Source organism: Rutidosis leptorrhynchoides, chromosome 3 (genome assembly GCF_046630445.1).
Source record: "Rutidosis leptorrhynchoides isolate AG116_Rl617_1_P2 chromosome 3, CSIRO_AGI_Rlap_v1, whole genome shotgun sequence".
NCBI lineage: Eukaryota > Viridiplantae > Streptophyta > Magnoliopsida > Asterales > Asteraceae > Rutidosis > Rutidosis leptorrhynchoides.
Window position 1 is genome coordinate 442,381,426 of NC_092335.1, and position 13,251 is coordinate 442,394,676.

Genomic DNA, 13,251 nt, shown 5'->3' on the forward strand with positions numbered 1-13,251 from the left:
TCTGAAGTGACAAGGTGTGTACGTATCTTTTCAACCCCAAATAAAGTTTGTGTTGATGTTTCAAAGCCTTACCTTTGGAAAGAAAATCTTATTACGTTTCCAACGATATTTGATTCATCGAAAACGGAGCTACGGTCAAAAAGTTATGGCCAAAACAAGTTTCTGAAAACTGACCTGTAGGTTGGAGCAGCGCTCCACCATTTGGAGCGGCGCTCCGATCCTGGCTGATGCAATTTTCAGCTTTTTTAAAAGATTTAAATGAGGGGTACTTTGGTCTTTTCACTAGGGGTCAGTTTGGGGTCATCAAAACTGATCCATTGATCATTTTGGATCACATTTCACCCACACAAACACTCTCTTCAAACCCTAGTGAGAGAAACCCACTTTTAGTGAGAGAGAGCTTGATTTGAAGAAGAAGGAGTTGGATTCTCACCAAAGCTCGGGTTTTAAAGTTGTTCTACTCGTCAACGGCATCATTTTGGTGGTATTGGTAAGTTCAAACTCCGAATTATATTTGTTAGATTTGATATTCAAGTTAGGGTTTGAGTTTGATTTGTAGTGAAACCCTCTTAGATGATGAAATGGGTTTATGGTGACTAGTTATTCTTGTCACTTGGCGGGTTTTAGGTTGGTTGACGATTTGGCCTTGATTAGGCTTTAATCTTGAGTTTAATCACTAGGTTTAGTGATTATGGAAGTGTTGGAACCACTTTAGGTGAATTTGGGTTGACTAATTTTGACTAGAGTCAAAATTAGGGTTTGGTGATGATTATGACCCAATTGTCGATTTAATAAGATTTATAAACTCAAAATGGATTAAGTTGAAGTATAAAACCGAGTTAAATATGTTTTGGTGTCAAAACTTGCTAATGGCGTGATATTGACTTCTTATGGGTCAAATTAGGGTTTAAGTGTCATTTTGGACAAGATAGGTGTTTAACACCTATGATTGAGTTTGATTGGCATATTAGGACCATTCTCACTTGTGTTAGTGATTATTGGTTAGTTTGGGCGCGATTTGTGCTTGGAAGTGCATTTGGGTCGAAATTGAACTAGTAGTCAATTTGGGTTGATTTGTATATCCACCCTAATTGTGTTACTTGTTATGTGATAAATGGAATGGGTACATTCCATCGGCGATTGCGGATTATTCGGTGGCATTCTTCAAGACGACAAGGTGAGTGTTAATATCCTATATGCATATGTATGTGTAGGATGGGTGCGGGTCGGGTGAAGGGGTTCTCGGTTATAGAGCTCACTTCTCATAAAGGTGGAATTGTTGAACTTGTGTATAGGTCCAATTGGCACGGTTGTGCATTTTGGTTGACTACCTTGGCGAGGTGCACACTTTATGTGTACGTTATCACATGGGCGTGTGATGTGGATTATATAACCCCAATGGCGAAGGGTTAATATTGTGAGTGGAATATCTATGTATGTATGCATATGATTTAGTTGCCTGTAGTAATGGTGTCACATAGCCGTTTTTGTGACCATGGTTGTGGGACATATCCGTTTTGTCCAATTGATAATTATGCACATAGCCGTGTTTGTGCATATGGTGGCGAGTAATAGCCGTGTTTTACTCCCACGTTGTTGCCCGTAGTAATTGTTGCACATAGCCGTGTTTGTGTACATGATTGTGAGTAATAGCCGTGTTTTACTCACACATTGATCAAGTGATGTCATAGCCGTTTTTGAAACACTTGGGGGTGATACCATAGCCATTTTTGGAACACCTCGGGGGGTTAGCATGACAAAGTCGTGTTTGGAAGCTAACGGTTGTTATGAACATCGATGACTTGTTTCGCGAAGTCATTCCCTTGCGAAGATTTGGTTAACCGTGGTTATTGTGTTGTAAGCGTAAGCAAATTATGTTATTCGAGATATATATATATATATATATATATATATATATATATATATATATATATATATATATATATATATATATATATATATATATATATATATATATATATATTGTATACGTATAATGTTGTATTGTCGTGATGTAGCTAACCCTCTAGATGTAGCTTATTTGGCATTGTTCACATCGTTGTTGGTGAACTTATATTTTGTTGATGTATCTTTAGCTCGTTGCTTAGTGATCTTACGGTATGCTTAGACTAGCTTGCCTTTATGCTTGGATGCTCCGGTATGCGGTATTTGGTTATTTGTGTGGCGTGTCCATTTTATGCATATATATGTATGTAGTATATTCTCACTAACTAAGCGTTAGCTTACCCTCTCGTTGTTTACTTTTTTTATAGATTTGCTTGGATGAGGTGGCTCGGGTAAGCGTGGGAACTAGTGACTCGCGTAGTTGCTTTAGAATTCTTGCTTTTGGATTGATTAGGATTGGGTAGCGTATTCCCAATCGCCATGCTCGGTCTTTATTTTGTATTACAAATCATGTGATTGAAAACTTGTATTTTCGTATAAAAGTCGTAAAACGGCCGATGTGGGCCCGGCCTTGTAAAACTTATTTTATGAATGGAACGTCTTAGTTTTTCATATATGAATAGGTTGTGAAAAGCGTTTTGTCTAAATACGTCGGGAAGTGGTCAAACATTTTCATGTTTTTGACTTTTAGGGACAGCAGCCTGTCCAGGCCTTTTTGCGCGCCGCGCAGAAGGTTGGCGCGCCGCGCCAATAGCTGTTCAACAAAATAATTTTTTTTTTTGTGATACTTTAAGCGGGTTCGAACGTGGTTTGGTTTGGGTTGTTACAGTTTAGGGTAAGCACTGTGCAGGCTGTTTTTAATGCTTAAGCCCTAAATATCAAAGTATAAAGCATGAGAGCAGCACATATGTCACGTCAGCATAAAGTGGAAAGTCAGTTACGCACTTTTCAGACAAATCAATCAATCATAGCATGACACGTGTCTCTGAATAATCCGGAGACCCCAAGTGCCTATAAATAGGGTACCTTGGCCATCACTTTTTTGTATACTTGGACTTGTGTTAGAGAACATACTTTCTCACTCACACAGTACTTTCTCTCTCTAAGCCTCGAAACCATAGCACCAGAACGCTAGACGAACCAACTCACAGTTAGGTTAGGTTGAAGATTGACTTAAGCCACCTCACAATTTCTATATCGTGATTCGGGTCTACCCGGGCGCTGTTCGGAGGGAAAACAGTCAATCATCCACTCCGCTAAGTCTAAGGTGATGTTTGTTTTTTAATATGTTTTTGTATAAAGATCTGTGGACCTTGTTTGTAAAAAAGATGTGGTCTGAAGGTCTGTATGCTGAATAGTTAAGAATGTTTATTTTTATGTCTGCAAAATAACTTAGTTCTGTCTGCAGCACTTAGAAGCATATTTTTAAGTCTGCGAGACTGCAGGCATAATAAGACATTATTTTATCTTATATCTTCTGAAAAATAATCTGTCTGCAATAAAAAAGTCTGAGCGTCCGCAGATGCAGACATAAGATATAATAAGATCTGCAGACAGAAAAACAAACAACACCTAAACCTTGTACTTGTACTTGTATCTGTTGGCCGGAAAAGGTACAAACAAGCTCGGACTTGCTAAGTTTATCCTGAACTAAGCTCAAGTTTAGTTGAACTCAAGATCAGCTCTTTTGAGTGTTTAGAATGTATGTGGTAACAATAGCACAAAGGGTGACTTCGCGTTATTAAGCTATTTTCTATCAAATGATATAATAAGTTAGTTGGCTCAAACTCTATTGTGGACTTGGTTCGGTTAGAGTTTATTAGGTTTTTAAGTAATAATGTACTCTATAAATAGTTGATCAATAAAGGATATATTAACCGCGCAGCTTTCATCATTTAAAATGTAAAATGGGTTTGATCCCGAGACCGTGTCCCCTCAAATCACCATATTCATCTCAAAACCCTCAAAAATACCCAAAAACCCCACCCCTACGGCTGCCGCAACAACCGCAGGCTGTCATCAGCGTCACAAATAAATCTTTGTGCCACCTGGTTTTTATTTTACCAACCACTAAAAAACATTAAAGTTCTCAATCATCATTCATCATCTAAGTTCTTTTCCAAGTATGTGGCAGTTGATGGAGCGGGAAAAAGATAACATGGAGTTTTCTTTCTCTTCTCGTGAAAGCAAGGTTGTCTGTTTTGCCAAAGTGGGAGGTAAAGTTATCTAGTCAGCCTCGAAGAGCAAAAAAGCATGTACGGCGGCGAAAAACTCTGTTTGGTTATGAACGGTTTTGATGTTGGGGATGGTCCTTCGGGTTGCTAGGTGTTTTATTTGTTATGTTGTGTTTTTCATACCTTAGGATTGTGTTTGTGTTCCAGTGTAGCCTGCCTTGTTTTTTAGTAGTGTTTCTTAATTTGTTTCGGTTAACTTAGGGTGTTGTTATTTTGGTTTTCGTCGTTTCTTTGTATTTTGTCAATAGTGTTTCACCTCTTGTATCGTTTTAGTTTTGTTTCTTTCATCTTCAGTCGAAGGTCTCATTCCGTTATTTATTTAAGTTCATTTTTCAAAAAAAAAAAATAATAATTAATAAATAAATTATGTTCTTATCTTTTAATTTTTTATTTTACCCATTTCCATTTATTGCCCATTGCTATTAGTCAAACACTACCCATAACTAATGGGCCATTGGTCTGGCGGTATCAAGGTATCCCTCTGATCTTGTGGTTATGGTTCAAGTCCGGTTAAGAACATTATATATATCGGGTTGGGTGTATATCTTTGCCTTTAAATAAAAAACCATATTCAAAAGCAGATCCAATGTGATTCATTCAATAAAAAAAAGTAAAAAAAAAATCATCTACCAATCTATCAAGTTTTTCTTTCTTTTTCATATAATTATTATATGAAAAAGAATTGCTTGCTTTCTCATTAACATTTGATCGTAATATATACACAAGTGGATCCTATCATGACTTACTAACAATAAGAGAATAATGGAAGTTTTACAAACTTTACCTATAAGAAACATATCTTTCAAAATAATACAAAATATTTACGCGATACATATAGTATATCTAATGTAGTGACCCGAACTTTTCCATGTTTATATATATATTAAATGAAATTGTTATTTACATGATTAAGTGTTTCCAACATGTTAAGCAATTAAACTTGTTAAGACTTGATTAATTGAAATAGGTTTCATATAGACAATTGACCACCCAAGTTGACCGGTGATTCACGAACGTTAAAACTTGTAAAAACTATATGATGACATATATATGGTTATATATATAGTTAACATGATATTATGATAAGTAAACATATCATTAAGTATATTAACAATGAACTACATATGTAAAAACAAGACTACTAACTTAATGATTTTGAAACGAGACATATATGTAACGATTATCGTTGTAACGACATTTAATATATATATATCATATTAAGAGATATTCGTACATCATAATATCATGATAATATAATAATTTAAAATCTCATTTGATATTATAAACATTGGGTTAACAACATTTAACAAGATCGTTAACCTAAAGGTTTCAAAACAACACTTACATGTAACAACTAACGATGACTTAACGACCCAGTTAAAATGTATATGCATGTAGTGTTTTAATATGTATTCATACACTTTTGAAAGACTTCAAGACACTTATCAAAATACTTCTACTTAACAAAAATTCTTACAATTACATCCTCGTTCAGTTTCATCAACAATTCTACTCGTATGCACCCGTATTCGTACTCGTACAATACACAGCTTTTAGATGTATGTACTATTGGTATATACACTCCAATGATCAGCTCTTAGCAGCCCATGTGAGTCACCTAACACATGTGGGAACTATCATTTGGCAACTAGCATGAAATATCTCATAAAATTACAAAAATATGAGTAATCATTCATGACTTATTTACATGAAAACAAAATTACATATCCTTTATATCTAATCCATACACCAACGACCAAAAACACCTACAAACACTTTCATTCTTCAATTTTCTTCATCTAATTGATCTATCTCAAATTCTATCTTCAAGTTCTAAGTGTTCTTCATAAATTCTACAAGTTCTAGTTTCATAAAATCAAGAATACTTCCAAGTTTGCTAGTTTACTTCCAATCTTGTAGAGTGATCATCCAACCTCAAGAAATCTTTCTTATTTACAGTAATATATCTTTCTAATACAAGGTAATACTCATATTCAAACTTTGATTCAATTTCTATAACTATAACAATCTTATTTCGAGTGAAAATCTTACTTGAACTTGTTTTCGTGTCATGATTCTACTTCAAGAACTTTCAAGCCATCCAAGATCCTTTGAAGCTAGATCCATTTGTCTCTTTTAAAGTAGGTTTATCCATAAAACTTGAGGTAGTAATGATGTTCATAACATCATTCGATTCATACATATAAAGCTATCTTATTCGAAGGTTTAAACTTGAAATCACTAGAACATAGTTTAGTTAATTGTAAACTTGTTCGCAAACAAAAGTTAATCCTTCTAACTTGACTTTTAAAATCAACTAAACACATGTTCTATATCTATATGATATGCTAACTTAATGATTTAAAACCTGGAAACACGAAAAACACCGAAAAACTGGACATACGCCGTCGTAGTAACACCGCGGGCTGTTTTGGGTTTGATAATTAAAAACTATGATAAACTTTGATTTAAAAGTTGTTCTTCTGAAAAAATGATTTTTCTTATGAACATGAAACTATATCCAAAAATCATGGTTAAACTCAAAGTAGAAGTATATTTTTCAAAATGGTCATCAAGACGTCGTTCTTTCGACTGAAATGACTACCTCTTACAAAAACGACTTGTAACTTATATTTCCGACTATAAACCTATATTTTTTCTGTTTAGATTCATAAAATAGAGTTCAATATGAAACCATAGCATTTTGATTCACTCAAAACGGATTTAAAATGAAGAAGTTATGGGTAAAACAAGATTGGATATTTTTTGATTTTTGTAGCTACGGGAAATATTAACAATTCTATACAAATCATATCCTAGCTAACTTATATTGTATTATACATGTATTCTAATATATTATGTAATCTTGGGATACCATAGACACGTATGCAAATGTTTTGACATATCATATCGACCCATGTATATATATTATTTAGAACAACCATAGACACTCTATATGCAGTAATGTTGGAGTTAGCTATACAGGGTTGAGGTTGATTCCAAAAATATATATACTTTGAGTTGTGATCTAGCCTGAGACGTGTGTACACTGGGTCGTGGATTGATTCAAGATAATATATATCGATTTATTTTTGTACATCTAACTGTGGACAACTAGTTGTAGGTTACTAACGAGGACAGCTGACTTAATAAACTTAAAACATCAAAATGTATTAAAAGTGTTGTAAATATATTTTTTACATACTTTGATATATATGTACATATTTGTTATAGGTTCATGAATCGACCAGTGGCCAAGTCTTACTTCCCGACGAAGTAAAAATATGTGAAAGTGAGTTATAGTCCCACATTTAAAATCTAATATTTTTGAGATGAGAATACATGCAGGTTTTATAAATGATTTACAAAATAGACACAAGTACGTGAAACTACATTCTATGGTTGAATTATCGAAATCGAATATGCCCTTTTTTATTAAGTCTGGTAATCTAAGAATTAGGGAACATACACCCTAATTGACGCGAATCCTAAAGATAGATCTATTGGGCCTAACAAACCCTATCCAAAGTACCGGATGCTTTAGTACTTCGAAATTTATATCATATCCGAAGGGTGTCCCGGAATGATGGGGATATTCTTATATATGCATCTTGTTAATGTCGGTTACCAGGTGTTCACCATATGAATGATTTTTATCTCTATGTATGGGATGTATATTGAAATATGAAATCTTGTGGTCTATTGTTACGATTTGATATATATAGGTTAAACCTATAACTCACCAACATTTTTTGTTGACGTTTAAAGCATGTTTATTCTCAGGTGAATACTAAGAGCTTCCGCTGTTGCATACTAAAATAAGGACAAGATTTTGAGTCCATGTTTGTATGATATTGTGTAAAAATTGCATTCAAGAAACATATGTCGATGTAATATATTTCTATTGTAAACCATTATGTAATGGTCGTGTGTAAACAGTATATTTTAGATTATCATTATTTGATAATCTACGTAATGCTTTTGAAACCTTTATTGATAAAATAAAGGTTATGGTTGTTTCAAAAATGAATGTAGTCTTTGAAAAACGTCTCATAAGCCTCGCAACGAAATCAATTAATATGGAACGTTTATAATCAATATGAACGGGACATTTCATCTAATATAGCTCCTGAGTCTTAGTGGGAGAAGAACGGACAATTAGACTGTTTCGAAATTCTTCAAATAGGACACGTGGTAACCTCTTCGTGAAAATGTCCGCAATTTGAGAATGAGTTGGTACATGTAAGACACTAACCTAACCGTAAATTTTTCCCGTACAAAATGAATATCCATTTCAATATGTTTATTACGTTGGTATTGCACGGGATTCCCAGACGACAAAAAGATAGCACTAACATTGTTACAAAATACAAGTCTGGCTTTAGTGATCGGACAATGAAGTTCCAACAATAAGTTGCGCAACCAAAAACTTTCAGACACCACATTAGCAACGGCCCGATATTCAGCTTCAACACTTGAACGTGAAACAACGGGTTGTCTCTTAGATGGCCACGAGATTAAATTAGTTCCTCAGAACACACGATAACCGAAGGTTGAGTGTCTAGTGCCGAGGCACCCACCCCAATCAACATTTGTGTATGAAACGAGATTGTGGACCGATGATTTGTCCAAATGCAAACTGTGATCAGTATTGCCTTGCAGATAATGTATAATACACTTATGAGCATGGATGTGATAATCCTTTAGATCATACATATGCAAACAAATTTGATGCACTGCATATGATATGTCAGGTCTCGTGAATGTCAAGTATTCCAATGCACCTGCCAAGTTACAAAAGTGAGTAGGATTAGAATAAGGTGTACCCTAATTAGTTCTCAATATTCCATTGGTATTAACTGGAGTACGTACGTCATGGCAGTTAGTCATCCCGGCTCGTTCTATAATATCCTTGGCATCACTCGTTTGATTAAGAAATAAACCAGTCGATGTCCATTTTACAACAATGCCCAAGAATGACTTGAGAGGACCTTGATCTTTTATGGAAAATTCATAAGACAACAAGTGTATCACTGTTTCACTAAGAGATGTTAAAATGATGTTGTCAACGTATAAGAGAAGGTAAGCCACATCAGAACCCTCGCGTAAAATAAAAATTGGTTGATCAGATTTGCTATGTTTGAAACCGTTGGTAGCTACAAATTCAGTTTGGTGCCAAGCTCGTGGAGATTGTTTCAAGCCATATAACAAGTGTTTGAGTAGACACATGTGATTTGGCTTCCGTGGATCACGAAAACCATACGGCTAATGCATATATACCCTCTCATTTAGAGTGTCATGGAGGAATGCATTTTAAACATCCAATTGATTAATCGTCCAAGACTTAGATAAAGCAATAGATATAACCATTCATTACGAAATATGAGACGTGCTCAATCATAAGGCAAAGCAAGCCACTACAACGTTACGAAAAAAGAGAAATGTGCTCAATCCTCAGGCAATACAAGCCACACCATCGTTACAGAATATGAGAGAGTCGTAATAATATGCAACTTTATAAGCGAATACCAGTATCCTTCATGCAACAAATGAGAAAAAAGGTTATTTATTTTATTTTTTGATAGTGTATTATTTCAGTTCGAATTTTCACGAATTTCGTCGTTCAAAGGGGAGTATATAATGATATAACAAGTTTGTTGGCCCTAATCAATTGAGGGTTGGGTTGGTTAGGGTTTAGTTTAGGGAAATTGTTCAAAATACACTTTTTTTAAGGCTTCAAACAAAATATACTTTTTTAAAAAAAATTGTCTTTTTACACCATTCGGTAGACGGAATTTCTGTCTACCACCTTTATCTGTCGTCTACTACCATTTTTACAAAGTAGTAGACAGTAACAACAAGATAGTAGACAGTGAGAACAAAGCAGTAGACAGCCAATTACAAGGTAGCTGACCGTCTACTGCCTTGTTGTAGGTGTCGACACCAATAATACATATCAGTCGACACCTACAACAAGGTAGTAGACAGTAACAACAAGGCAGTAGACGGTCAGCTACCTTGTATTTGGCTGTCTACTGCTTTGTTCTCACTGTCTACTACCTTGTTGTTACTGTCTACTACTTTGTAAAAATGGTAGTGGACGACAGATAAATGTGGTAGACAGAAATCCCGTCTACTGAATGGTGTAAAAAGTCAATTTTTTTTAAAAAAATGTATTTTGTTAGAAGCCTTAAAAAAATGTATTTTCATCAATTTCCCTTTAGTTTAACATGCAAGAGATTCTGCAGCATCAAAAATTGAGGTGTGGGGTATTACAATTTTGGGCCAATAAATATATTTTGAATGTTTTTACACCTTGTACACAAGGCCTAAAGCCCATAATTCATTTTGCTAAAACGGAAAACCTCAATTAAAAGAGTTTTGAATGTGTACACAAATCCAGCACAAGTTAATTGACATACCACTCACTTCCCATCCACATACCCATATTATCCAAAAACTTTGATCTCCCTCCTCCTCTGTGATTCTTTCTTCCATCATGTTAACAAATCTTTCACCTTTTAGTCCTTCTTCAACCATTAGATTACATCATAACAAACCCAAACACCAGTTTTCATCTTTACCTACTTCTTATTCATCATACCCATCTTCAAGTATCAATTTTCTTGAAAAGAAACAATTTTTACATGAAAAAATCGGATACCCAATTGGAAACAAGAAAAAGTTCAAAACTTTAGCATTAGCTGATTTTGGTTTTGGTGGGTTTGAAAGTGCTCAATCTGTAATAGAAGCTGTATCAGTATTAACAGCAATTATAGTTGTTCATGAAAGTGGTCATTTTTTAGCTGCTACTCTTCAAGGGATTCATGTAAGTAAATTTGCTGTTGGTTTTGGTCCTATTTTAGCTAAATTTAATGCTAAAAATGTAGAGTATTCTTTAAGAGCATTTCCTTTAGGTGGGTTTGTAGGGTTCCCTGATAATGATCCTGATAGTGATATCCCAGTTGATGATGTAAATTTGCTGAAAAATAGACCTATTTTAGACAGGGTTCTTGTTATTTCAGCTGGTGTTGTTGCCAATATAATCTTTGCATATGTTATAATCTTTGCTCAAATAGTATTTGTTGGATTACCTGTTCAAGAATCTTTCCCTGGTGTAATTGTACCCGAAGTTCGACCCTTTTCGGCTGCTTCTCGAGACGGGTTGTTAGCCGGTGATGTCATCCTTTCGGTTAACGACGTCGAATTACCCAAAACCATCCCGAATTCGGTTTCTCAAGTTGTTGATGTCATTAAGAAAAACCCTAAATCAAGTGTGTTGTTTAAGATAAATAGAAGTGGGAAAGATTTCTTAATTAACGTCACCCCGGATCAAAACGTTGATGGTAGTGGTCGAATCGGTGTTCAGTTAGCCCCAAATGTTAAGGTGTTGAAGGACAAACCGAAAGATGTTTTAGAAGCGTTTAGTTTCACAGGGCGCGAGTTTTGGGGTTTGACTTTTAACGTTGTGGACAGTTTAAAGCAGACTTTTTTAAACTTTTCGCAAAGTGCTAGTAAGGTTTCGGGGCCCGTTGCAATTATAGCTGTAGGTGCAGAAGTTGCTAAATCGAACGTTGACGGGTTGTATCAATTTGCAGCCATTTTAAACATTAATCTTGCAGTTATAAATCTTCTTCCTTTGCCTGCGTTAGATGGGGGTTCGTTAGCGTTAATTCTTGTCGAGGCGATACGAGGTGGAAGAAAGCTTCCGTTAGAAGTCGAACAAGGGATAATGTCGTCTGGGATCACACTTGTTTTCGGTCTTGGTCTTTTTCTTATTATTCGGGACACATTAAACCTTGATTTCATTAAAGATTTGTTGTAAATTTTCGTGAACACTTCAGATTAGTGATCCGTTTGGGTACGATATGAGTTTTGACTCGGGTACCAGTATGGTCTGCTCTTGTTGTATTTTTGTTTATATCAATTTGGATCTTTAAATTCATGTTTATGATGATGATGATGATACTAGTCCTTGTTGATATATTGATATTCATCATACTGCAACAGAGTGACAGACACTATCATTTGTGTTAATATAAAGAAATTATATTTGTTTGTAATATGTGTAAGTTGAGTAAGTTTATACTCGAATTAGAGCTGATAATTTCGACCCATTTAGTTATGAACGGGTCAAATTTGGTGTATGTTTCAAATTTGGTGTATGTTTCATTTCAAATGGGTTGGGAAAAATAGCTACAAGTTGAACGCGCAAAATGGGTTGAAATCTCCCAAAGTCAAAGTCTAATTTAAATAGATGCAACCTCTTAAATCCTTTAATCAGAATGTTCAGATCAGTTTTTCATGGTTACTAATGATCTTTTCTTAATCATTAACTCATGATAAAATACTTCAATGGCTCCATTACAAGGGACTAAAAAGTGTTCGTGTGGCAACATGGGTTATTTCAACAAAGTGTTTGTTCAACCGAACAAAACGCAAAGCAGAGCAAGTTTATAAAGACATTTACAACACAGTGAGACTGAAGTTAATGTCTTTGAGGTTCAAAAATTCACAACATGTGTTGGAGGTGAAGATGAAGTGGAAAATATAGTTTTTGCTTTTGTCTTCCTTGTTTGATTGGCTAGTTTTTTGGCTTGCTGGTTGTGTGCTTTGTTTGCATCAACCGTTTCTCATGTAATATTTTTTGATATATATAATTTACCGGGTGTATACCCTTTACCTAAAAAAAAAAAAAAATGTCAGCCGACCCGCCCATCTTGCCACCTTCTCTCAGTGTGATCTGATCACCAATGTTTTCAGACTTCCAGTAGTGTTATCTAGTAGAATTTGTATTCCCACAAAAGGTCACATAATTACTTTCACTTCTAATAAAATTTTTGTCTCCAGTTAATGTTCATTATTTTATTACAATTTTCGGAAGAAAAATCACGTGGACGGTCTTTTGATGGGATGTGCCCATGGATAGAGATGCACAAAAACCGGTTTGGAACCAGTTCTGGTTAAAAACATCGGTTCAAAAAAAAAAAAAAAAAAAAAGGTTTTCTCCGGTTCCAGTTCCGGTTTTGTAGGGTCGGTTTTTTTTTAAGGTTTTTTTTTTTAATCGGTTTTTTTTTCCTAAACCGATTCTTACTGGTTCGTTTTTCTTCAG

At 34.9% G+C, this 13,251-nt stretch overlaps 1 protein-coding gene across 1 annotated transcript; it reads left to right on the top strand.

The window, feature by feature from the left end:
* The first annotated feature begins 10,517 nt into the window (after window positions 1–10,517).
* Window positions 10,518–12,202, top strand: LOC139897930 (membrane metalloprotease ARASP, chloroplastic-like). Its single transcript, XM_071880647.1, has one exon. The coding sequence runs from the start codon at window positions 10,639–10,641 to the stop codon at window positions 11,962–11,964; it is 1,326 nt and encodes a 441-aa protein (XP_071736748.1). The 5' UTR covers window positions 10,518–10,638; the 3' UTR covers window positions 11,965–12,202.
* Window positions 12,203–13,251: the final 1,049 nt, after the last annotated feature.